Source organism: Oncorhynchus kisutch, linkage group LG13 (assembly GCF_002021735.2).
Source record: "Oncorhynchus kisutch isolate 150728-3 linkage group LG13, Okis_V2, whole genome shotgun sequence".
NCBI lineage: Eukaryota > Metazoa > Chordata > Actinopteri > Salmoniformes > Salmonidae > Oncorhynchus > Oncorhynchus kisutch.
In genome coordinates, this window is record NC_034186.2 from 8,777,067 (window position 1) to 8,802,283 (window position 25,217).

The 25,217-nt window shown below is 43.5% G+C and overlaps 4 protein-coding genes across 4 annotated transcripts; all 4 read left to right on the forward strand.

Moving 5' to 3' along the window:
* Positions 1-1,059: 1,059 nt before the first annotated feature.
* Positions 1,060-11,632, forward strand: babam1 (BRISC and BRCA1 A complex member 1). Its single transcript, XM_020472759.2, has 9 exons — positions 1,060-1,206; positions 1,950-2,381; positions 2,564-2,622; positions 2,935-3,055; positions 3,217-3,295; positions 3,416-3,440; positions 3,727-3,856; positions 5,840-5,926; positions 10,729-11,632. The coding sequence occupies exons 2-9, from the start codon at positions 1,962-1,964 to the stop codon at positions 10,927-10,929; spliced, it is 1,122 nt and encodes a 373-aa protein (XP_020328348.1). The 5' UTR covers positions 1,060-1,206; positions 1,950-1,961; the 3' UTR covers positions 10,930-11,632.
* A 5,021-nt stretch (positions 11,633-16,653) lies between these two features.
* On the forward strand, positions 16,654-22,937 carry plvapb (plasmalemma vesicle associated protein b). Its single transcript, XM_020472764.2, has 6 exons — positions 16,654-17,261; positions 17,649-17,742; positions 17,890-18,311; positions 18,684-18,980; positions 19,516-19,602; positions 19,813-22,937. Exons 1-6 carry the CDS (start codon positions 16,872-16,874, stop codon positions 19,819-19,821), a joined length of 1,299 nt encoding a protein of 432 aa, XP_020328353.1. The 5' UTR covers positions 16,654-16,871; the 3' UTR covers positions 19,822-22,937.
* On the forward strand, positions 20,733-23,100 carry LOC116376684 (uncharacterized). Its single transcript, XM_031838029.1, has 3 exons — positions 20,733-20,762; positions 21,236-21,667; positions 21,703-23,100. Exons 1-3 carry the CDS (start codon positions 20,733-20,735, stop codon positions 22,909-22,911), a joined length of 1,671 nt encoding a protein of 556 aa, XP_031693889.1. The 3' UTR covers positions 22,912-23,100.
* A 945-nt stretch (positions 23,101-24,045) lies between these two features.
* LOC109880564 (NADH-ubiquinone oxidoreductase chain 6-like) lies at positions 24,046-24,561 on the forward strand. Its single transcript, XM_020472761.2, has one exon. The coding sequence runs from the start codon at positions 24,046-24,048 to the stop codon at positions 24,559-24,561; it is 516 nt and encodes a 171-aa protein (XP_020328350.2).
* The last annotated feature ends 656 nt before the right edge of the window (positions 24,562-25,217 follow it).

Sequence of the window (25,217 nt, forward strand, 5' to 3'; positions counted from 1 at the left end):
ATTATACCTTCCAATGGTTCCTCCGTTTCTCTCTGTTGTAAAACTTCTGCCTGCCTGTGTGCTGCCTACCCTGCTCGACTGGGAGCCCCCCCCCCATCTCTCTCTCTCTTTCAGACACTCACCATTTCTCTCTCTCTTTCTATTTATCTATTTCTGTATCTCTCTATCTGTGTGAAGCCTCTGGTGTATTGGTATTTTAGTTTTAGGAGTTCAGTGACATCACTCTGTCTGTTCCAGCTCCATCTCAGCTCCAGGATATCACAATATGGTAGATTGGCATCTAGAGGCGTTTTGGCATCTAGCAGCAAATGGGGGGGGGGGGGGGGTCAGATAGTGATCCCAACCCAACCCTTGTTCTCCCTCGCATTGGAACTCTTCCTGTCTGTCACTGATTGTGTACTGTGTTTTTATCTCAGTTGAGATGCCCACTTTCAGAAGCTAAGCATTTGAGTGACGATATGGTTGGTAATCCTTCTTAATGCGCGTCCAAGTCCACTTCATGTTTATGAACACTCACATTGCTCAATTGTAATTATTTCGTCACTATGGTCTATTTATTGCCGTACCTCCCTAATCTTACTACATTTGCACACACTGTATATAGATTTTTCTATTGTGTTATTGACTGTACGTTTGTTTATACATTGTGTAACTCTGTGTAGTTGCTTGTGTCGCACTGCTTTGCTTTATCTTGGCCAGGTCGCAGTTGTAAATGAGAACTTGTTCTCAACTAGCCTACCTGGTTAAATAAAGGTGTTCTCAACGGGCCTACCTGGTTAAATAAAGGTGTTCTCAACTAGCCTACCTGGTTAAATAAAGGTGTTCTCAACTAGCCTACCTGGTTAAATAAAGGTGTTCTCAACTAGCCTACCTGGTTAAATAAAAAATATGAACTAATAAACTTCAAGTTGCTTCATTATTTACTTGAATTGTGTCATCATATAAATGGGAAGTTACTTGTTTGCTGAAAATTAGTGGACCCATAGTAACAATGTATCTGATTACATACAGTATTATATGATTTTACAGGACATTTCATATTTGGACTACAATAACCTCAATTCCCCGCTGCCGGAATTCCTGATTGACTTTCTTCCGGTTAGGAAGATGGCCGTACACAACAAATAGTTAGCGAAATATGAACTATATTTCATTCGTTTTCTTCGTTTTATAGAGGTATAATCGAGGTATTTCCTGGAAAAAAATGTAAGTTGGCGTTTTAAATCTAACTATGTTTACGCATATCTATGCTTTAGTTTCGATGCTGAGATTGCTAACGTTAGCTAGCCAGCCAGCTGCCTGAGCCGGTGTCTTGTTTGTGTTCATTTACATTGCTAGTTTCAGTATTTATGGATTCATCTTGATTCATCCCCTGTATGTGTTCAATATGCAGCCTCTCGCGCTGTTTTTGATATTAGGCTCACATTTTGCCCTGTCCGGAGAAGTGAAAAGTGAACTATTTGTGAAAAGTGAACTATGTGATTAACTGTTGTTGTCGAGAGGCTGGCTGCTGCCTCACTGACTGCCTGCTCCTGGTATCTTTTTATTTTATTTTCTGGAGGGATTCATTTGGCCCCCTGACAGCCGAGAGGATTTCTGAGAAAGGGTTGTGAACGTCTAGACTAGAGGATGCGCCCTGGTTCCCGAAACTCGCACTAGGGATACAGGCCAAATATATCACCTCTCCCCCCAGCACCAAATCCAGTAGCAGGCTAGCCAATGCATCACACGGATTGATGTCTAAACAGGTTCCTTGGGACGTCACCCCATTGAAGTTTAAAATGATTAGAGTAGGGGTTGGGCTTTAGGGACATCTCAAGGATCCCGGAGAGCACTAATCCACACGGCTGCTTCACACGTGTCATTCATTGTGTCCATATTTTAAGCTCATCTGTTTCCATCAAATAACCTTTAAAATAAATTAATAACTGAAATATATATCCCCGCAGCAACCAGTATCCATGGAGACCCCACAGCCCGGCCCAGCAGACGGAGAAGAGCGATCAGTGGAGCTGCGGCCCAGAACACGCTCAAACCCGGAGGGTGCAGAGGACAGGCGCAGCAGCACTGGTAGCCTAGGCAACAGCAACCCCAGCACCCCGCAGCCCGCAGTGGGAAGCCGAGTGGAGGGAGAGGGGGAGGCCTCGACCAGCGACAGTCCTCCTAGCTCCACCACCACCACAGTCTCTGCCACCACAGCCCAGACCGTAGCCCCTATAGTGGCAGCTACGGTCAATGCCATAGTAGGCCTGCCCACCCCCACGCCAGTGGCCAAGGACCGGCCAAAACCCACCCAGGCTCCTCCCCCTCTGACGCCCCCCATCCCTCCCACAGCAGAGTTCCAGCTACGAGCACCCCGCGTCAACTGTCCAGAGAAAGTGGTGCGTGATCCTGTATTGTTGATGACTAGAAACGGAATGAGATCAAAGGGATGTCATTGCGAGAGATATTGGGCTGATGAAGTTCACTCCTGGGATTTAGGCTAGATGAAAGGACATGTGAAGGGATTGGCTCAGACCGTGTTGTTCTAAGATTGTAATCCTATATTTTTTTATTATGACAGATCATCTGTTTGGATCTCTCTGAAGAGATGTCATCACAAAAACTGGAGTCCTTCAATGGGTGAGTTCTACTTCTGGTCTTGTTGGCATATTTTTTATTTAACCTTTATTTAACTAGGCAAGTCAGTTAACAAATTCTTATTTACAATGACGGCCTAAGAACAGTGGGTTAACTACCTTGTTAAGGGGCAGAACGACAGATTTGTACCTTGTCAGCTCGGGGATTCGATCAAGCAACTTGTCAGGTTACTAGTCCAACGCTCTAACCACTAGGCTACCCGCCATCCCATATCTTTTATCTGCTTGACGACACGTGAAGCGGCCACTCTCTGACTATGTCCAAATTTCTGCATCCTTTCCCCTCTCCCTTCAGATCCAAGACCAACGCTCTCAATATTTCCCAGAAGATGATTGAGATGTTTGTGAGAACAAAACACAAGATTGACAAGCGCCATGAGTTTGCCCTGGTGGTTGTTAATGATGATGCCTTGTGGGTGAGTGTTGTTGGCCCAGTCACTTTAAGTAAATGTATTTTTCCTGAAGGCCACAACCAAACCGTTATTATTATGCTCAGTTATCACATGTATTTCCAATTTGAGTCTAATTCTATTCCATCATTTCCGTATGCATGTGTGTGTTGCTCTCTCTCTCTTAGCTGTCAGGTTTCACCTCTGACCCCAGGGAGCTGTGCAGCTGTCTCTATGACCTGGACACCAACGTGTGTGAAACCTTCAGTATCCTTCCTTTGTCACAACAACAACAAGCCATTCAGCCTGTAGTGTAGTCTAGTGTGGTATTGTATTACTGTTGGGGCTAAACATCCTGGAAGTTGTCTCCTTAATATCCTTCACCAGATCTAGAGGATCTTCTTAGTGTTATGTAAGTTACATCAATTCCTACTTTAATCACTTCTCTACTTTTCCCTTCTGCTGTGGTCGTAACTGTTGTGCTGTACCCTCTGCTGTGGCTGTACCTGCTGTCCTGCATCCTCTGCTGTGGTCGTAACTGCTGTCCTGTATCCTCTGCTGTGGCTGTAACTGCTGTCCTGTATCCTCTGCTGTGGCCGTAACTGCTGTCCTGTATCCTCTGCTGTGGCCGTAATTGCTGTCCTGTATCTTCTGCTGTGGTTGTAACTGCTGTCCTGTATCCTCTGCTGTCCTTGTAGCCGTCAGAAGATAGATCTTCCTCTCATGGACAACATCCAGACCATCCCCCCTCCGTTTGTAGTCAGGACTCTCCTCATCTACAGTAGACACGCTGGACAGCTGCAGTTCAGCCCCTCAGACACTGTCAATGTAAGGGACAGTACTGGACCACCACTGTAACAACCTACTACTGTCTACTGCTAACTCTACTACTATACCACCACTATCAACCTACTACTGCTAACTCTACTACTATACCACAACTATCAACCTACTACTGTTAACTCTACTACTATACCACAACTATCAACCTACTACTGTTAACTCTACTACTATACCACAACTATCAACCTACTACTGTCTACTGTTAACTCTACTACTATACCACCACTATCAACCTACTACTGTCTACTGTTAACTCTACTACTATACCACCACTATCAACCTACTACTGTCTACTGTTAACTCTACTACTATACCACCACTATCAACCTACTACTGTTAACTCTACTACTATACCAACACTATCAACCTACTACTGTTAACTCTACTACAATACCAACACTATCAACCTGCTACTGTCTACTGTTAACTCTACTACTGTCTACTGTTAACTCTACTACTATACCACAACTATCAACCTACTACTGCTAACTCTACTACTATACCACAACTATCAACCTACTACTGCTAACTCTACTACTATACCACCACTATCAACCTACTACTGCTAACTCTACTACTACACCAACACTATCAACCTACTACTGTTAACTCTACTACTATACCACAACTATCAACCTACTACTATACCAACACTATCAACCTACTACTGTTAACTCTACTACTATACCACCACTATCAACCTACTACTGTTAACTCTACTACTATACCAACACTATCAACCTACTACTGTCTATTGTTAACTCTACTACTATACCACCACTATCAACCTACTAATGTTAACTCTACTACTATACCACCACTATCAACCTACTACTGTTAACTCTACTACTATACCAACACTATCAACCTACTACTGTCTATTGTTAACTCTACTACTATACCACCACTATCAACCTACTACTGTTAACTCTACTACTATACCACAACTATCAACCTACTACTATACCAACACTATCAACCTACTACTGTTAACTCTACTACTATACCACCACTATCAACCTACTACTGTTAACTCTACTACTATACCAACACTATCAACCTACTACTGTCTATTGTTAACTCTACTACTATACCACCACTATCAACCTACTAATGTTAACTCTACTACTATACCACCACTATCAACCTACTACTGTTAACTCTACTACTATACCAACACTATCAACCTACTACTGTCTATTGTTAACTCTACTACTATACCACCACTATCAACCTACTACTGTTAACTCTACTACTATACCAACACTATCAACCTACTACTGTCTACTGTTAACTCTACTACTATACCAACACTATCAACCTACTACTGTCTACTGCTAACTCTACCACTATACCAACACTATCAACCTACTACTGTTAACTCTACTACTATACCAACACTATCAACCTACTACTATACCACCACTATCAACATACTACTGTTAACTCTACTACTGTCTACTGTTAACTGTACTACTATACCAAAACTATCAACCTACTACTGTCTATTGTTAACTCTGCTACTATACCAACACTATCAACCTACTACTGTTAACTCTACTACTATACCAACACTATCAACCTACTACAGTTAACTCTACTACTTTCTACTGTTAACTCTACTACTATACCAACACTATCAACCTACTACTGTTAACTCTACTACTATACCAACACTATCAACCTACTACTGTTAACTCTACTACTATACCAACACTATCAACCTACTACTGTTAACTCTACTACTATACCAACACTATCAACATACTACTGTCTACTGTTAACTCTACTACTATACCACCACTGTGTCAATCACCTTATCAGACGTCTACTGCTCTGACTCTTCACTGAATACTATTTTGTACAGCTGTGTATCACGTGTCTTATATCTGTGGTGAGACCTAGCTCTTTCAGTGTTAGTGGTATTATTTGAACAGATACACTAACTGTCCTTGTCTCATCCTGCAGAGCATGCTGTTGTCTCCCTACTTCTTCTTTGATGTGGTTTACCTTCACAACGGGGCTGAGGAGCAGGGGGATGAGGCCAGCTGGAGGGTGAGTGGTCGAGGAGAGGGAGGGATTCAAGGAGAACAACGGCACAGACATTCATCCAAGCTCTGAAATGTTACTATGTGAGATTGTGAAGCCTGCTGAAAAAGTGGCACCTTACAGCTCATGTACACTACATGACCAAAAGTAAATGGACACCTGCTCGTCGAACATCTTATTCCAAAATCATGGGCATTATTATGGAGTTGGTCCCCATTTGCTGCTGTAACAGCCTCCACTCTTCTGGGAAGGCTTTCCACTAGATGTTGGAACATTGCTGCGGGGACTTGCTTCGATTCATCCACAAGAGCATTAGTGAGGTTGGGCACTGATGTTGAGCGATTAGGTCTGGCTCGCAGTTGGCGTTCCAATTCATCCCAAAGGTGTTCGATGGTCAGGGCTCTGTGCAGGCCAGTCAAGTTCTTCCACATAGATCTAAACAAACCATTTCTGTATGGACCTTGCTTTGTGCATGGGGCATTGTCATGCTGAAACAGGAAAGGGCCTTCCCCCAAACTGTTGCCACAATGTTGGAAGCACAGAATCATCTAGAATGTCATTGTATGATGTAGCGTTAAGATTTCCCTTCACTGGACCAAAAGGGCCTAATCCGAACCATGTAAAACAGCCCCAGACATTATTCATCCTCCACCAAACATTACAGTTGGCAGTGCTATGCATTCGGGCAGGTAGATTTCTCCTGGCATCCACCAAACCCAGATTCGTCTGTTGGACTGCCAGATGTTGAAGCGTGATTCATCAAATCAAATGTTATTAGTCACTTGCGCTGAATACAACAGTTGTAGGTAGACCTTACAGTAAAATGCCGAATACAACAGGTGTAGGTAGACCTTACAGTAAAATGCTGAATACAACAGGTGTAGGTAGACCTTACAGTGAAATGTTGAATACAACAGGTGTAGTAGACCTTACAGTGAAATGTTGAATACAACAGGTGTAGTAGACCTTACAGTGAAATGCTGAATACAACAGGTGTAGGTAGACCTTACAGTAAAATGCCGAATACAACAGGTGTAGGTAGACCTTACAGTAAAATGCCGAATACAACAGGTGTGGTAGACCTCACAGTGAAATGCTGAATACAACAGGTGTAGTAGACCTTACAGTGAAATGCTGAATACAACAGGTGTAGTAGACCTTACAGTTAAATGCTGAATACAACAGGTGTAGTAGACCTCACAGTGAAATGCTGAATACAACAGGTGTAGTAGACCTTACAGTGAAATGCTGAATACAACAGGTGTAGGTAGACCTTACAGTGAAATGCTGAATACAACAGGTGTAGTAGACCTTACAGTAAAATGCCGAATACAACAGGTGTGGTAGACCTCACAGTGAAATGCTGAATACAACAGGTGTAGTAGACCTTACAGTGAAATGCTGAATACAACAGGTGTAGTAGACCTTACAGTTAAATGCTGAATACAACAGGTGTAGTAGACATTACAGTGAAATGCTGAATACAACAGGTGTAGTAGACCTTACAGTGAAATGCTGAATACAACAGGTGTAGGTAGACCTTACAGTGAAATGCTGAATACAACAGGTGTAGTAGACCTTACAGTGAAATGCTGAATACAACAGGTGTAGTAGACCTTACAGTGAAATGCTGAATACAACAGGTGTAGGTAGACCTTACAGTGAAATGCTGAATACAACAGGTGTAGGTAGACCTTACAGTGAAATGCTGAATACAACAGGTGTAGTAGACCTTACAGTGAAATGCTGAATACAACAGGTGTAGTAGACCTTACAGTGAAATGCTGAATACAACAGGTGTAGTAGACCTCACAGTGAAATGCTGAATACAACAGGTGTAGTAGACCTCACAGTGAAATGCTGAATACAACAGGTGTAGTAGACCTCACAGTGAAATGCTGAATACAACAGGTGTAGTAGACCTTACAGTGAAATGCTGAATACAACAGGTGTGGTAGACCTTACAGTGAAATGCTGAATACAACAGGTGTAGTAGACCTCACAGTGAAATGCTGAATACAACAGGTGTAGTAGACCTCACAGTGAAATGCTGAATACAACAGGTGTAGTAGACCTCACAGTGAAATGCTGAATACAACAGGTGTAGTAGACCTTACAGTGAAATGCTGAATACAACAGGTGTAGTAGACCTTACAGTGAAATGCTGAATACAACAGGTGTAGTAGACCTTACAGTGAAATGCTGAATACAACAGGTGTAGTAGACGTTACAGGGAAATGCTTAATTACATGCTCCTAACCAACAATGCAGTTTTAAATAAATAAAAAGGTAATTGAGGTAATATGTAGGTAGAGTTATTTAAAGTGACTATGCATAGATGATAATAACAGAGAGTAGCAGTGGTGTAAAAAGGGGGGGGGGGGTGCAAATTGTTTGGGTAGCTATTTGATTGGATGTTCAGGAGTCTTATGGCTTGAGGGTTTAGAAGCCTCTTGTACCTAGACTTGGCGCTCCGGTACTGCTTGCTATGCGGTAGCAGAGTGAACAGTCTATGACTTGGGTGGCTGGGGTCTTTAACAATTTTTAGGGCCTTCCTCTGACACTGCCTGGTATAGAGGTCTTGGATGGCAGGAAGCTTTGCCCCAGTGATGTACTGGGCCATACGCACTACCCTCTGTAGTGCCCTTGCGGTCGGAGGCCAAGCAGTTGCCATACCAGGCAGTGATGCAATCAGTAAGGATGCTCTCTGGTGCAGTTGTAGAACCTTTTGAGGATCTGAGGACCCATGCCAAATCTTTTCAGTCTCCTGAGGGGGGATAGGTTTTGTCGTGCCCTCTTCACGACTGTCTTTGTGTGCTTGGACCATGTTAGTTTGTTGGCGATGTGGACACCAAGGAACTTGAAGCTCTCAACCTGCTCCACTACAGTATCGTCGATGTGAATGGGGGTGTGCTCGGTCCTCTTTTTCCTGTTGTCCATAATCATCTCCTTTGTCTTGATCACATTGAGGGATTCATCATTCCAGAGAACGTGTTTCCACTGTTCCAGAGTCCAATGGCGGCAAGCTTCACACCACTCTAGTCGACGCGTGGCATTGCGCATGGTGATCTTAGGGTTGTGTGCGGCTGCTCAGCCATGGAAACCCATTTCATGAAGCTCCCGACGAACAGTTCTTGTGCTGACATTGCTTCCAGAGGCAGTTTGGAACTTGGCAGTGAGTGTTGCAACCGAGGACAGACGGTTTTTCAGCACTCGGCGGTTCCGTTCTCTGAGCTTGTGTGGTCTACCACTTTGCGGCTGAGACTTTGTTGCTCCTAGACGTTTCCACTTCACAATAACAGCACTTAGAGGTGACCGGGTCAGTTGAAGCAGGACAGAAATTTGACGAACTGACTAGTTGGAAAGGTGGCATCCTATGACGGTGCCATGTTGGAAGTCACTGAGCTTCTCAGTAAGGCCATTCTACTGCCAATGATTGTCTATGGAGATTGCATGGCTGTGTGCTCGATTTTATACACCTGTCAACAATGGGTGTGGCTGAAATAGCCAAATCCACAAATTTGAAGGGGTGTCCACATACTTTTGTATATACAGTGCATTCGGAAAGTATTCAGACCCCTTGACTTTTACATTACAGCAGTTTTCTGAAATTGATTTAAATAGTTTTTTTCCCCATCAATCTACACACAATACCCCATAATGACATCACAATACCCCATAATGACATCACAATACCCCATAATGACAAAGCAAAAACATTTAAAAAAAAACATTTTTGCAAATGTATAAATAAATAACATTACTGCACAGCTATTTCCAGGTCTCTTCAGACATGTTCGATCCATTTCTAGTCCGGGCACTGTCTGGGCCACTCATGGAAATTCAGAGAATTGTCCTGAAGCCATTCTTGCTTTGTCTTGGCTGTGTGCTGCTTAGGGTCATGAGCGCTCTGGAGCAGGTTTTCATCAAGGATCTCTCTGTACTTTCATCCTTTTATTTTTCCTTCGATCCCGACTAGTCTCCCAGTCCCTGCCTCTGAAAAACCTCCCCAGAGCATGATGCTGCCACCACCATGCTTCACCGCAGGGATGGTGCCAGGTTTCCTCCAGATGTGACACTTGGCATTCAGACCAAAAAGTTCAATCTTGGTTTCATCAGACCAGAGAATCATGTTCCTTATGGTCTGAGAGTCCTTTAGGTGCCATTTGGCAAACTCCAAGTGGGCTGTCGTGCCTTTTACTGAGGAGTGGCTTCCGTCTGGCCACTCTACCATAAAGGCCTGATTGGTGGAGTGCTGCAGAAATGGTTGTCCTTCTGGAAGGTTCTCCCATCTCCACAGCTCTGTCAGAGTGACCATTGGGTTCTTAGTCACCTCCCTGACCAAGGGCCTTCTCCCCTGATTGCTCAATTTGGCCGGGTGGCCAGCTCAAAGAGTCTTGGTGGTTCCAAACTTCATCCATTTAAGAAGGACGGGGGACACTGGGTTTTGGGGGGCCTTCAATGCTGCAGAAATGTGTTGGTACCCTTCCCCCAGATTGTGCCTCAACACATTCACCTGAGCTCAATTTTTTCGAGTCTCATAGCAAAGGGTCTGAATACTTATGTAAATAAGGTATTTCTATTTATTTTTAGATATATATATATATATATATGTATGTGTAACTTCGCAAACATTTCATCCATTTTAGAATAAGGCTGTAATGTAACAAAACGGAAACAGTCAAGGGGTCTGAATACTTTTCGAATTCACTTCCTGTTCTATCACTGAAACCTGAAAAACTGTTCAACTTAGAGGAGATATCGTTTCACTTAAACTGTAATTTCTTACGTGTGTTTTCTCTCTGTAGGACATCTACACATCGTTCTGTAACCTGGACTCTAAAGGCACCTGTTACCACTTCGAGGTATCTCTGTGTGGGCCGGCCATCGAGCTCCACAACTGCATGGCCAAGCTGCTGTCCCACCCCCTCCAGAGACCCTTCCAGAGCCATGCCTCCTACAGCCTGCTAGAGGGAGATGACCCCCAGGACGTAGAGGCCACCGTCTAACTGGAGGTGCCTGGTAGAGCGATGGACCCCCAGGAGAGGCCAGTGTTTAACTTGGGGGTCTTCAGAGTACCCTGGTCCTGGAGAGTTACAGGGTCTGCAGGCTTTTGCTAATTTGACACTGAATCAAGAGGTGTGTTAGTGCAGGGTTGGAGCAAAAGCCTGCTGAGTCAAGTGTGTTAGTGCCCGGCGCTGGACTAAGCATTTGCACACGCTGTAGCTCTCCAGAACCAGACTTGGAGAACACTGCTCTAATTGGACAAGGAGATGGGTTGCTAGGAGATGGGTTGCTAGGAGATAACAATGGGGAAATTAAGAAGCATGTGTGTATGTATTCCATTTGGTTTTAAACCTGATCTGGGGACAGTGTTTTCCCTACAAGTCTTAAAGAGTGAAATCCATGGTGGCACTTCTAGGCCTACACAATAGATGTCACCCATTTCCATTGCTGGCTTGTGGAAAACGTACATTGAAATAACTAAATATAGCTATATACACTGTCAGGAGCAAGGTTGTTGTCATGGGCTGTTTGGGAAAGGTTGTAAACTGATTAATTTTCTTGTTTTTCCATCCGTACACCCTCTGATGGGTACGTTTGCCTTGTCAGATCAGCCATTTATATTCCCACTTATGTTGCTTGTTTTGTCAATTGTACTTTCGTTGATCTGTATCTGATGATTAAAAGATAAATGTTAGGTTTAATCTACATGTTGTTTTTGTGTCCCAGACCTAGTATGTCTTTTCACCACTAGGTGGCAGTGTATATATATATATATATATAAGTGTCCTTTAGAAAGCTTCGTCAAGCAATGGTTGACAGCCCCCGTACTCGTGGGGCTACGGTCTCTTTTTAATGTTTCACTGGTAATATACTGCTTTATAGGGGCATCTATTGAGATTAGAGAACCAGGTATAATTAAATATTTGATTTATAAAACGAGAATAAACATCCCTCAAGGACCACAGTCTTTATTTTAGAGTTATGGAGACACGGGCAGTTTAGACTGTTTTTGTTTCAGAGATGTCAGTCCCTCTGACCTGTATCTCATAACACTTCAAAAAATATATCATGTTTTTATAAGCATCTATCTTGAGAGGTTATGGCAAAAACATCAACAGCCTCTCTAAAACGGATTTAAGAACAGAAATCAAATATGTCAGTAACCACCCGCTCGGCACACCCTGGTTCAATCATTGTAATTTGTCAACGTATTGTGAAGTGGAATCAGGGCCTAAAACTAACTTTTTTTGTATACCAGGTACTGGTAGATTAAAATGTATCTTATCTACCAGCCACTATAATCTACCAGCCACTATAATCTACCAGCCACTATATTCTACCAGCCACTATAATCTACCAGCCACTATAATCTACCAGCCACTATATTCTACCAGACACTATAATCTACCAGACACTATAATCTACCAGCCACTATAATCTACCAGCCACTATAATCTACCAGCCACTATAATCTACCAGCCACTATAATCTACCAGCCACTATATTCTACCAGCCACTATATTCTACCAGCCACTATAATCTACCAGCCACTATAATCTACCAGCCACTATATTCTACCAGCCACTATAATCTACCAGCCACTATAATCTACCAGCCACTATATTCTACCAGCCACTATATTCTACCAGCCACTATATTCTACCAGCCACTATATTCTACCAGACACTATATTCTACCAGACACTATAATCTACCAGACACTATAATCTACCAGCCACTATATTCTACCAGCCACTATATTCTACCAGCCACTATAATCTACCAGCCACTATATTCTACCAGCCACTATAATCTACCAGACACTATAATCTACCAGCCACTATAATCTACCAGCCACTATATTCTACCAGCCACTATATTCTACAAGCCACTATATTCTACCAGCCACTATATTCTACCAGCCACTATATTCTACCAGACACTATAATCTACCAGACACTATATTCTACCAGACACTATATTCTACCAGACACTATATTCTACCAGACACTATAATCTACCAGACACTATAATCTACCAGACACTATAATCTACCAGCCACTATATTCTACCAGCCACTATATTCTACCAGACACTATAATCTACCAGACACTATAATCTACCAGTCAAAATATGTTTCCACCATAATTAATCAAAAAAATAAATGAGCACGCTTAGCAATATTTCTAAAACATGAAATGTATTACTAGTAAGAAGTAATGTGCTATATTGCTCGATTTAATTTAATATTCTGTGATCTGAGTCGTCTAACCAAAATGTCCCAGACAAAATGTTTCGGCTGCTGCATTGAGCCAGCGGCATCACTGCTAATTGACTACAATATAAACGTGTTCAGTATTATTCCAGCAGCATACCACCCTGCATCCCACTGCTGTCTGGCCTCTGAAGGTAAGCAGGGTTAATCCTGGATGGGAGACCAGATGCTGCTGGAAGTGGTGTTGGATGGCCAACAGGAGGCACTATTTCTTTCCTCTGGTCTAAAATAATTATCCCAATGCCCCAGTGCAGTGATTTGGGTAATTGCCCTGTGTAGGGTGCTGTCTTTCGGATTAGACGTTAAACAGGTGTCCTGACTCTGTGGTCACTAAAGATCGCGGTGCACTTATTGTAAGAGTAGGTCACCTAATCATCCCCAGGTTACAATTGGCTCATTCATGTCCTCTCCCCTGTAACTATCCCCAGGTTGTTGCTGTAAATGAGAATGTGTTCTCAGTCAACTTTACCTGGTTAAATAAAAATGTCTCTTTCTGCTAGCAGTGGAAGCAAACTCAAACATTGAAAAGCAACCTAGCTTGAGAACAAATCTATGTAAATAACCAAAAAACACAAGAACAACGTCTCACTTTAGTAGGCTTTCGAGTATATTAGACCAAGTTTAATGACTGTACGCAATGCTTCTAAAAAACAAATCTTTCAGCACTTCACTCACAGTGTTCACAGCAGCCCCCCAGACACAGAAATTATCTTCAATCATCTTGAAATAACATATACTTAAACACTGGAAATCAACCAAAAGTCAAATGCTTTATTATCTATTAAATAAATGTTGAAATTAAATGTTGAAAGTGCATGGGCAACAGAGAGAAACACAATTGTGCAGTTTGAGGCCATTTGGCAGAGAGGAGATGGGGGTTGTGAGCAGGTGTGTCTGGGCAGGGTTATGTGCATGTAGGTGTGCATCTGTATGTTGTAGTTTGTATGTGTATGTTTTATATTGTAAAATATTTTAACAATCGTACAAAAATATATATAACAAAACAGAAATTCCAGTAACTAATTAAAAGAAAATCACATATTCGGAGTAAAACGCCGTGCTATCATGCTAAACAACCCAAATGCCAAATTCCTGATCACATTCCATCCACAAATGAATGAACAATGTGATCCACACATGCAGATGCTATTTCCTGTTCCCCAGGCAGCACACAGACACAGGGGCAGCTATGATAGAGGAGTTAACAGAACAACAATAAGGAACTGTCCTCCTCTCAGGGATCACAAAATAACAACTATTCCCCACAGTGCTGCACGGGCCACGTCCACATTTGGTGTCTGGGAAGGGTGAGAGAGGTCACTGTGAGAAGCCTGGGCTGGTGTCTGGGAGGGGTGAGAGAGGTCACTGTGCGAAGCCTGGGCTGGTGTCTGGGAGGGGTGAGAGAGGAAGAATACACAGAGCCTGCTCTGGTGTCTGGGAGGGGTGAGAGAGGAAGAATACACAGAGCCTGCTCTGGTGTCTGGGAGGGGTGAGAGAGGAAGAATACACAGAGCCTGCTCTGGTGTCTGGGAGGGGTGAGAGAGGAAGAATACACAGAGCCTGCTCTGGTGTCTGGGAGGGGTGAGAGAGGAAGAATACACAGAGCCTGCTCTGGTGTCTGGGAGGGGTGAGAGAGGAAGAATACACAGAGCCTGCTCTGGTGTCTGGGAGGGGTGAGAGAGGAAGAATACACAGAGCCTGCTCTGGTGTCTGGGAGGGGTGAGAGAGGAAGAATACACAGAGCCTGCTCTGGTGTCTGGGAGGGGTGAGAGAGGAAGAATACACAGAGCCTGCTCTGGTGTCTGGGAGGGGTGAGAGAGGAAGAATACACAGAGCCTGCTCTGGTGTCTAGGACGCAAAGTATCTCCCAACATGATCATCTCAACCTCATTTCTAATATTTGTTTTGTAATGCTTTTTATTTTCAAATGAAACGACTGGTATCTCAGCTCCTGTTGGGTTGACATAAAACAATAAGATAGATGTTCACACTAACATACCAAGATAGATGGATCAGTCCTTCAGCCATGCACCATCTGCAAATACCTCATGACATTACTATATGGATTTGATATGTCTTTGTACATTGTCATTTTATTTCAATATATTTGATATGTTATTCTGTGATGATAGTCTCTGACGGTTGTAGGAGGGCTGTGCAGTTGTGATGATAGTCTCTGACGGTTGTAGGAGGGCTGTGCAGTTGTGATGATAGTCTCTGACGGTTGTAGGAGGGCTGTGCAGTTGTGATGATAGTCTCTGACGGTTGTAGGAGGGCTGTGCAGTTGTGATGATAGTCTCTGACGGTTGTAGGAGGGCTGTGCAGTTGTGATGATAGTCTCTGACGGTTGTAGGAGGGCTGTGCAGTTGTGATGATAGTCTCTGACGGTTGTAGGAGGGCTGTGCAGTTGTGATGATAGTCTCTGACGGTTGTAGGAGGGCTGTGCAGTTGTGATGATAGTCTCTGACGGTTGTAGGAGGGCTGTGCAGTTGTGATGATAGTCTCTGACGGTTGTAGGAGGGCTGTGCAGTTGTGATGATAGTCTCTGACGGTTGTAGGAGGGCTGTGCAGTTGTGATGATAGTCTCTGACGGTTGTAGGAGGGCTGTGCAGTTGTGATGATAGTCTCTGACGGTTGTAGGAGGGCTGTGCAGTTGTGATGATAGTCTCTGACGGTTGTAGGAGGGCTGTGCAGTTGTGATGATAGTCTCTGACGGTTGTAGGAGGGCTGTGCAGTTGTGATGATAGTCTCTGACGGTTGTAGGAGGGCTGTGCAGTTGTGATGATAGTCTCTGACGGTTGTAGGAGGGCTGTGCAGTTGTGATGATAGTCTCTGACGGTTGTAGGAGGGCTGTGCAGTTGTGATGATAGTCTCTGACGGTTGTAGGAGGGCTGTGCAGTTGTGATGATAGTCTCTGACGGTTGTAGGAGGGCTGTGCAGTTGTTATGATAGTCTCTGACGGTTGTAGGAGGGCTGTGCAGTTGTGATGATAGTCTCTGACGGTTGTAGGAGGGCTGTGCAGTTGTGATGATAGTCTCTGACGGTTGTAGGAGGGCTGTGCAGTTGTGATGATAGTCTCTGACGGTTGTAGGAGGGCTGTGCAGTTGTGATGATAGTCTCTGACGGTTGTAGGAGGGCTGTGCAGTTGTGATGATAGTCTCTGACGGTTGTAGGAGGGCTGTGCAGTTGTGATGATAGTCTCTGACGGTTGTAGGAGGGCTGTGCAGTTGTGATGATAGTCTCTGACGGTTGTAGGAGGGCTGTGCAGTGCTAGCAATGTGAAAGTGATGTCAGCCCAGACGTCCCTGCTGACCGCAGGGCAGGGTGAAGTTATGATAACCTCTGGAGCGGTGCGCTGGCTGGGCCGGGCTACCCAGGGGCCAGGGGAGGGCCAGGAAGGAGTCACAGTGTAGGAAGTGTGCCTCCGCGTTTATAAACATGGTCCTCAGGGTCACCCTTTACATAGATACAGGACTACTGACAAAGAGAATTAGACTCTGGTTCGTTTTAAACATTAGTAACCTAAGAGTTTACTCATTTTGAGGCTTCAGCACTTTTTGAGAGAGCACCAAGAGAGCTTTTTGAAGGAGGGAAATTCCCCTGAGAAACCAAAGAGACCTCCATTGACTTTTCAATACCCTCTTCTTGACCACACCGACATCCAGCAGAGATGTACAGTGGCAACAGCTACTCACAGGCCAAGTTTGGTCTGGAGGCCAAGGACATCCACAAGGCAAAGGGAAAGAGCTGCGGCTATTACATGAGGGTGGTCTTCTTCTTCTCCTCTCTGATCCAGTCCCTCATCATCGTGAGCCTGGTGCTGTTCCTGGTCTACGGCCAGCCAGAGAAGTCTGCTGAAGAGAGGAGGGTAGAGGAGCTGGAGCAGAGTTTGAACAGGATCAGCGAGAACAACATTAACCTGAGGAAGGATAAAGCTGACCTGGGAGCTGCGCTGGGGGCCAGGAAGGCTGAGAAGACAGCCCTGGAGGGAGAGGTGGCCATGATAAAGAAAGCAGCGAATGCCTCCGTGGAGCAGATCAGAGCCCTCCTACTGAAAGCGGTGAGGAGATGGGACTGTAACATTATGATGTAATATAAATAGATACTAGCTCATGTTTTGTTCATTTTGATTTTGTGAGCTGATGTACAGCACTAGAAGCATTTAGTGTGCAGGAATTATTTTGGCATTAGATCTGAGAAAGAATTACTATACAGAGACAATTCTTTAAACTGTTTCTGCTGCAAATGATATCAGTTCTCTCTTGTGGAATTGATTTATGTTTTATCTCAGAGGTTAGATAAAAACAAATGTTTTTGCACTTACATGACTATAATGCAAGAATATCTGCAAACTAACTTTTCTCCCAAAAAGTGACAGTTTATTTCAATTAGAGGAGCATAGCTAACATTTATGGAGAATAAACCTGACACTTTCTGTCCTCCACAGAGCCAGTGTGAAACAGAAAAGAAGAAACTAGAGATGAGCCGTGCTACCCAAGTCCGGGGACCCACCACCCCTTTCATCTTCGCCACTCCTAACAGTACGTTACTACTTCCCCTTTGTCCCTTAGGCAGAGCGTTCTATTCTAATACTGGGATAGAGACCTGACACAGTACATTGACCCAAACATTTCAATCTAATAACAACAAGTCACAACAATTTCTGCTGTGATATCTTTTCTCCTCAGCTGAGGTAAAAACCCTCCAGTCTCTGAACTCCCAGCAGGCAGCAATGATCAAACTGATCGAAGCCAACTTCACCCAGACCAACCAGTACATCCGCATCGAGAGGGACAATGCCATCAAGGACCGTGACGCCCACAACCTTGAGACCATCTCTTTGCGGAGGGAGAACAACAACCTGAAGGAACACCTGAAACTCTACACCCAGAAGTGTAAAGAGGACTTTGCTAAGTCTCTGGAGGGGATCCAAATGGTGACCAGTAACTTCCTGGTGCGCATCGACAACCTGTTCCCCCACTCCATGACCTTTCACCTGACCTGTGAGAAGCAGACAGAGCAGATGGAGAACATCAGGGCCAGATGCTCCAACCTGTCTAAGGAGGTTGAGGACAAGTTCCAGAGATACCTGGACAACGTGGGGAACAAGGTATGTAGAAGAACCAGACCTGGGTCAAATATTTATGTAACATACTTTGAAAGTATTGGTATGTTCAATTTAGCATGGAGTTTACAGGTTAGCCAGTGTTCTCAGTCTGTTTCTGCTTTACCCAACTGCCTACAGTATCAATCAATTCATCAATAAAAGTATATTTGCACATCACTTTCTACAAACAAACATCCAGTAACCTGGCTCTGTAGAGCATCATCATTAATCCAACACCTAGCGACCTTTTCAAGAGGTTCAGACCTCTTAGTATAACAGTTAATGTGTTGGCTTGACAATCTCTGGAACCCTGGTTCAAGTCCCAGTTGGGGATACCCCAAGAATTTGCTACAATATGTTATCCTCTTCATCCAGGTGGCAAACATCCAGGTCCAGTCCAGTCGCCTGGAGGTCCAGAACAGCCATCTGACCCTTGACCTCCAGCAGTGTGTCCAAAACCGCAGCGTGACGGCGGCGGAGAGCAGCAGGCTACTGTTAGAGATCCGGGAGAACCACGACAGGCAGGTAGAGACCCTGCTGAAGGAACAGAACCGGCTGAGGGAGGAGAAGAGCCTGCAGGGAGAGAGACTGATTCTGAGGGAGGCTGAGGTCAAAACACTCAACGGGAATGTCGAGTCACTCACCACCGCTCTAACCAACTGTAACCCTAAGGTAAGAGAATAATAATTGTGCACACTCTCAGAACTGTAAATAACTTTAGATAGCAAGCAGATCCTACCAAAGGAGCTTGTTATCAGTGGGGACCCTATGGTATTGAGTGAACTACATTACCAGCCCACTACAACCCTACGTTAGCAGTTGAGCAATGTAACCCAAGGACACACTGCCTTCAATAATGGTTGTCCCAGTGCATTGCTGAGGAGAAAGACTCAGTCAGCATAATAGTGGTGTCGGGGGGGGGGACACAGGAAGAGACAGACAGCCTAGATAAATGAAGGGATGGACAGACGATAACAACCACACGTCAGGAGGAAGCACAGTTTGACCGATGGTTTGTCGGTAGCTACGGGCTACGGGGGTCTCATGCCGATTTAGATATTCACTGTTTTAAGTGTGTGTGTCTGTGTGCATTTTCTATATATTTTTGGCTACGTCACGAGTATTATGACGAGTCCATAAAGCTCTGGGGATCAGGAGGATCTGCTGTAAAACTCAATCCGTTTGTGATGTTTTGTCTGTAATGCAGCTCACCGGCCAAAAGCCTCTCGGACTGATGTCAGCCTTGAAGGGGGGGCCATCCATTGCAGCACCAGTGATCAGTAAACCCCACATGGTACATACACACCCCTGACTCTCAGTCACTGGTGTTACACTCACTGTTCTGTTCTGAACCCTAAAAGGTTCAATAAATAACTCATTATCAAAAGATCAGTTTGAGTTGATCTCCTAATGCTAGACGTCAGTAATGATAAACCCAGTTTAGATATTCAAATGGAATCAATCAGACACCACATCGTAATCATGTTACTGTTTGTTCCTTCAGGCAAGGTGAGGAGAGACGGGTGTGAGGAAGATGCCCCACTCACACAGCTCTACCTAGGCCATGACCGAGTGAGAAAATGAAGGCACTTACTGTTATGGTCCCTGGAGAATTGGGTGTGATGCCTTTCAGTGATCAATGTGTGCTCTTAGACCTTAAAATGTCCATGTGTAAATACTACAGACACTATAGGTTGTATCTACTGTCCTACATCATGTACACTGAACAAAAATATAATTGCAACATGTGAAGGTGTTGTTGCCATTTTTCATGAGCTGAAATAAAAGATCTCAGAAATGTTCCATACGTACAAACAAAAACACATTTCTCTCAAATTGTGCACAAATTTGTTTACATCCCTGTTAGTGAGCATTTCTCCTTTGCCAAGATAATCCATCCACCTGACAGGTGTGGCATATCAAGAAGCTGATTAAACAACACGAGTATTACACAGGTGCACCTTGTTCTGCGGACAATAAAAGGCCACTCTAAAATGTGCAGTTTTGTCACACAGCACAATCCCAAGTTTTGAAGGAGTGTGCAATTTGCATGCTGACTGCAGGAATGTCGACTGGAGCTGTTGCCAGAGAATTGAATGGTAATTTGTCTACCATTAGACCACTTCCAACGTCATTTGTTAGAATTTGGCAGTACATCCAATCGGCCTCACAACCGCAGACTACGTGTAACCACGCCAGCCCAGGACATTCACATCCGGCTTCTTCAAGGGACCGTCTGAGGGGGGGTGCTGAGGAGTATTTCTGTCTGTAAAAATCCCTTTTGTGGGGAAAAACTCATTCTGATTGGCTAGGCCTGGCTCCCCAGTGAGTGAACCTGTCTCCCAAATGGGTGGGCCTATGCCCTCCCAGGCCCACCTATGGCTGTGCCCTTGCCCAGTCGTGAAATCCATCGATTAGGGCCTAATGAATATTCCTTCTATGAAGTGTAACTCAGTAAAATCGTAGAGATTGTTGCATGTTGCGGTTATATTTTTGTTCCGTCTAAAAACTGTATCTACAAATGTACAATGAGTGGACAAAACATTATGAACACCTGCTCTTTCCATGACATAGAAAGCTATGATTCCTTATTGATGTCACTTGTTAAATCCACTTCAATCACTGTAGATGAAGGGGAGGAGACAGGTTACCTTCAACCCAATATCAGGACAGTCTCCTTAATGTTTTGTACACTCAGTGTATACAGTACATATCGCTTTTAAACGTAATTCATTTAATAATTAATTGAATAGGGTTGTTTTTATCCTTGTAATTCCACTTGTATTTGATTGCTGAGTTTAGGCTGGGAATTCACTGTGTACTGGAATTCACTGTGTACTGGGATTCACTGTGTACTGGGATTCACTGTCTACTGGAATTCACTGTGTACTGGGATTCACTGTGTACTGGAATTCACTGTGTACTAGGATTCACTGTGTACTGGGATTCACTGTCTACTGGAATTCACTGTGTACTGGGATTCACTGTGTACTGGAATTCACTGTGTACTGGGATTCACTGTGTACTGGAATTCACTGTCTACTGGGATTCACTGTGTACTGGGATTCACTGTGTACTGGGATTCACTGTGTACTGGAATTCACTGTGTACTGGGATTCACTGTGTACTGGGATTCACTGTGTACTGGGATTCACTGTGTACTGGGATTCACTGTGTACTGGGATTCACTGTGTACTGGGATTCACTGTGTACTGGGATTCACTGTGTACTGGAATTCACTGTCTACTGGGATTCACTGTGTACTGGGATTCACTGTGTACTGGGATTCACTGTGTACTGGGATTCACTGTGTACTGGGATTCACTGTGTACTGGGATTCACTGTGTACTGGGAAAAGCGTGTACTGGGATTCACTGTGTACTGGGAAAAGCGTGTGTACTGGGAAAAGCGTGTGTACTGGGATTCACTGTGTACTGGGATTCACTGTGTACTGGGAAAAGCGTGTACTGGGATTCACTGTGTACTGGGATTCACTGTGTACTGGGATTCACTGTGTACTGGGAAAAGCGTGTGTACTGGGATTCACTGTGTACTGGGATTCACTGTGTACTGGGAAAAGCGTGTGTACTGGGATTCACTGTGTACTGGGATTCACTGTGTACTGGGAAAAGCGTGTGTACTGGGATTCACTGTGTACTGGGATTCACTGTGTACTGGGATTCACTGTGTACTGGGATTCACTGTGTACTGGGAAAAGCGTGTGTACTGGGATTCACTGTGTACTGGGATTCACTGTGTACTGGGAAAAGCGTGTGTACTGGGATTCACTGTGTACTGGGATTCACTGTGTACTGGGATTCACTGTGTACTGGGAAAAGCGTGTGTACTGGGATTCACTGTGTACTGGGAAAAGCGTGTGTACTGGGATTCACTGTGTACTGGGAAAAGCGTGTGTACTGGGATTCACTGTGTACTGGGATTCACTGTGTACTGGGATTCACTGTGTACTGGGAAAAGCGTGTGTACTGGGATTCACTGTGTACTGGGATTCACTGTGTACTGGGAAAAGCGTGTGTACTGGGATTCACTGTGTACTGGGATTCACTGTGTACTGGGATTCACTGTGTACTGGGAAAAGCGTGTGTACTGGGATTCACTGTGTACTGGGAAAAGCGTGTGTACTGGGATTCACTGTGTACTGGGAAAAGCGTGTGTACTGGGATTCACTGTGTACTGGGATTCACTGTGTACTGGGATTCACTGTGTACTGGGAAAAGCGTGTGTACTGGGATTCACTGTGTACTGGGATTCACTGTGTACTGGGAAAAGCGTGTGTACTGGGATTCACTGTGTACTGGGATTCACTGTGTACTGGGAAAAGCGTGTGTACTGGGATTCACTGTGTACTGGGATTCACTGTGTACTGGGAAAAGCGTGTGTACTGGGATTCACTGTGTACTGGGATTCACTGTGTACTGGGATTCACTGTGTACTGGAATTCACTGTCTACTGGGATTCACTGTGTACTGGGATTCACTGTGTACTGGGAAAAGCGTGTACTGGGATTCACTGTGTACTGGGAAAAGCGTGTGTGTCCTCCTTTAACTTTATACTCAGGTTAAAGAAAGATGTGTACCAATAAAGTTCATGTGATTATTATGTAAATAATCTTTCCTAAGACGCAATTCAATGTTTCTGATAGTGTGTTGGTTTTTAGATATTAACATCTTCCTTTGCTAATCTTTTTTTTCTAATTTATGATAGAAAATAAATCTACTAAAGTCTGTTGGATTTGAGGAAATAAAAGCTTGAATTTGCAGTTCTTTAAAAATATTCTTCCTCTTTGAATGTGAGTGATCTTTGTTATACACGCGTAATCCTCACCAGCAGTTTAGGAACTGCGGCAGTTTCCACTACCGTTGGGTCCTTTGTGAAAGACATATTATTATTTATTTTGTTGTTGCAAATTTCAAAGAATAGTGGAAGAATTGGAGAGAAAATAATGTCTATAGCTTCCTTATACAATATGAAGTCTGTAAATAGCTCCACATGGGAAAACTGTTCACACAGCTAGTATAACAGAGGTGAAATCCCATGATGGCTATGTCTATACACACATCCATAAATCAATACTTAATGTATCTACATCCTGGTCTGTCTATATATCCATACATAATGTACCTACATCCTGGTCTGGGGTGTCTATATATCCATACTTAATGTACCTACATCCTGGTCTGGGGTGTCTATAAATCCATACATAATGTACCTACATCCTGGTCTGTCTATATATCCATACATAATGTATCTACATCCTGGTCTGGGGTGTCTATATATCCATACATAATGTATTTACATCCTGGTCTGGGGTGTCTATATATCCATACATAATGTACCTGTTGTCCCAATCTACCAAATGCAAAACAGAAAATATGGTTTTGACTCAGCGTACGCAAATGGGTCTGTACCCCAATGACAATTAAATTCAATTTGTGATTGATTAGGAAACATCTGAGAATTTCAGAAATGTATCGGGCTAATATGTTGGATAGATGTCTGAAGAGGTTGCAGAAGACAGAAATTAAAAAAGTTCCCCACTTATTCTGAATGCACTCAACAGTATTAATAATAGTATTAATAACAGTACAACAAAATTGTATATAGTACTACAAGATCCCGGTCCCTGCCTAACATAAGTACAGGGGGTTCCTAATGTAAACTGGATCTCTTTCCTCCAATGGAAAACCCTATAAGACTGTTCTACTTTAGCTACTCCATGCTGTTCTACTTTAGCTACACTGTGCTGTCCTACTTTAGCTACACTGTGCTGTCCTACTTTAGCTACACTGTGCTGTGCTACTCCATGCTGTTCTACATTAGCAACTCCATGTTTTTCTACTTTAGCTACTCCATGTTGTTTTATTTTAGCTACACTGTGCGGTCCTACTTTAGCTACTCCATACTGTCCTACTTTAGCTACTCTGTGCTGTTCTACTTTAGCCACACTGTGCTGTCCTACTTTAGCTACACTGTGCTGGCCTACTTTAGCTACACTGTGCTGTCCTACTTCAGCCACACTGTGCTGTCCTACTTTATCTACACTGTGCTGTCCTACTTTAGCTACACTGTGCTGTCCTACTTTAGCTACACTGTGCTGTCCTACTTTAGCTACACTGTGCTGTTCTACTTTATCTACACTGTGCTGTCCTATTTTAGCTACACTGTGCTGTCCTACTTTATCTACACTGTGCTGTCCTACTTTATCTACACTGTGCTGTCCTACTTTAGCTAAACTGTGCTGTCCTACTTCAGATAAACTGTGCTGTCCTACTTTAGCTAGCTAGGGTTGGTATGGTGGGACAATAACAAAAAATACAAAATTACAAAATTAAAATACGATATTGGCAACTTTTGTATGTATTTTGATGCACCAGTACATAGTATGTACATAGACATCAGTACATAGTATGTACATATACACCAGTACATAGTATGTACATATACATCAGTACATAGTATGTACATAGACACCAGTACATAGTATGTACATATACACCAGTACATAGTATGTACATAGACACCAGTACATAGTATGTACATAGACACCAGTACATAGTATGTACATATACACCAGTACATAGTATGTACATATACACCAGTACATAGTATGTACATAGACACCAGTACATAGTATGTACATAGACACCAGTACATAGTATGTACATATACACCAGTACATAGTATGTACATATACATCAGTACATAGTATGTACATATACATCAGTACATAGTATGTACATATACACCAGTACATAGTATGTACATATACACCAGTACATAGTATGTACATAGACACCAGTACATAGTATGTACATAGACACCAGTACATAGTATGTATATACAGCCACTCTATACAGCCACTCTATACCCTAATAACATACAGCCACT

Coding starts and splice junctions, on each gene's coding strand:
- babam1 (XM_020472759.2), top strand. CDS start 1,962: ATGGAGACCCCACAGCCCGGCCCAGCAGACGGAGAAGAGCGATCAGTG. Junction 3,296..3,415: donor CAACGTGTGTGAAACCTTCA/GTATCCTTCCTT, acceptor ATCCTTCACCAG/ATCTAGAGGATCTTCTTAGT. Junction 3,857..5,839: donor GCCCCTCAGACACTGTCAAT/GTAAGGGACAGT, acceptor CTCATCCTGCAG/AGCATGCTGTTGTCTCCCTA.
- plvapb (XM_020472764.2), top strand. CDS start 16,872: ATGTACAGTGGCAACAGCTACTCACAGGCCAAGTTTGGTCTGGAGGCC. Junction 18,312..18,683: donor TGGACAACGTGGGGAACAAG/GTATGTAGAAGA, acceptor CTCTTCATCCAG/GTGGCAAACATCCAGGTCCA. Junction 18,981..19,515: donor TAACCAACTGTAACCCTAAG/GTAAGAGAATAA, acceptor TCTGTAATGCAG/CTCACCGGCCAAAAGCCTCT.
- LOC116376684 (XM_031838029.1), top strand. CDS start 20,733: ATGAATATTCCTTCTATGAAGTGTAACTCA. Junction 20,763..21,235: donor CTTCTATGAAGTGTAACTCA/GTAAAATCGTAG, acceptor ACTGTGTACTAG/GATTCACTGTGTACTGGGAT. Junction 21,668..21,702: donor CACTGTGTACTGGGAAAAGC/GTGTACTGGGAT, acceptor TGGGAAAAGCGT/GTGTACTGGGAAAAGCGTGT.
- LOC109880564 (XM_020472761.2), top strand. CDS start 24,046: ATGCTGTTCTACTTTAGCTACACTGTGCTGTCCTACTTTAGCTACACT.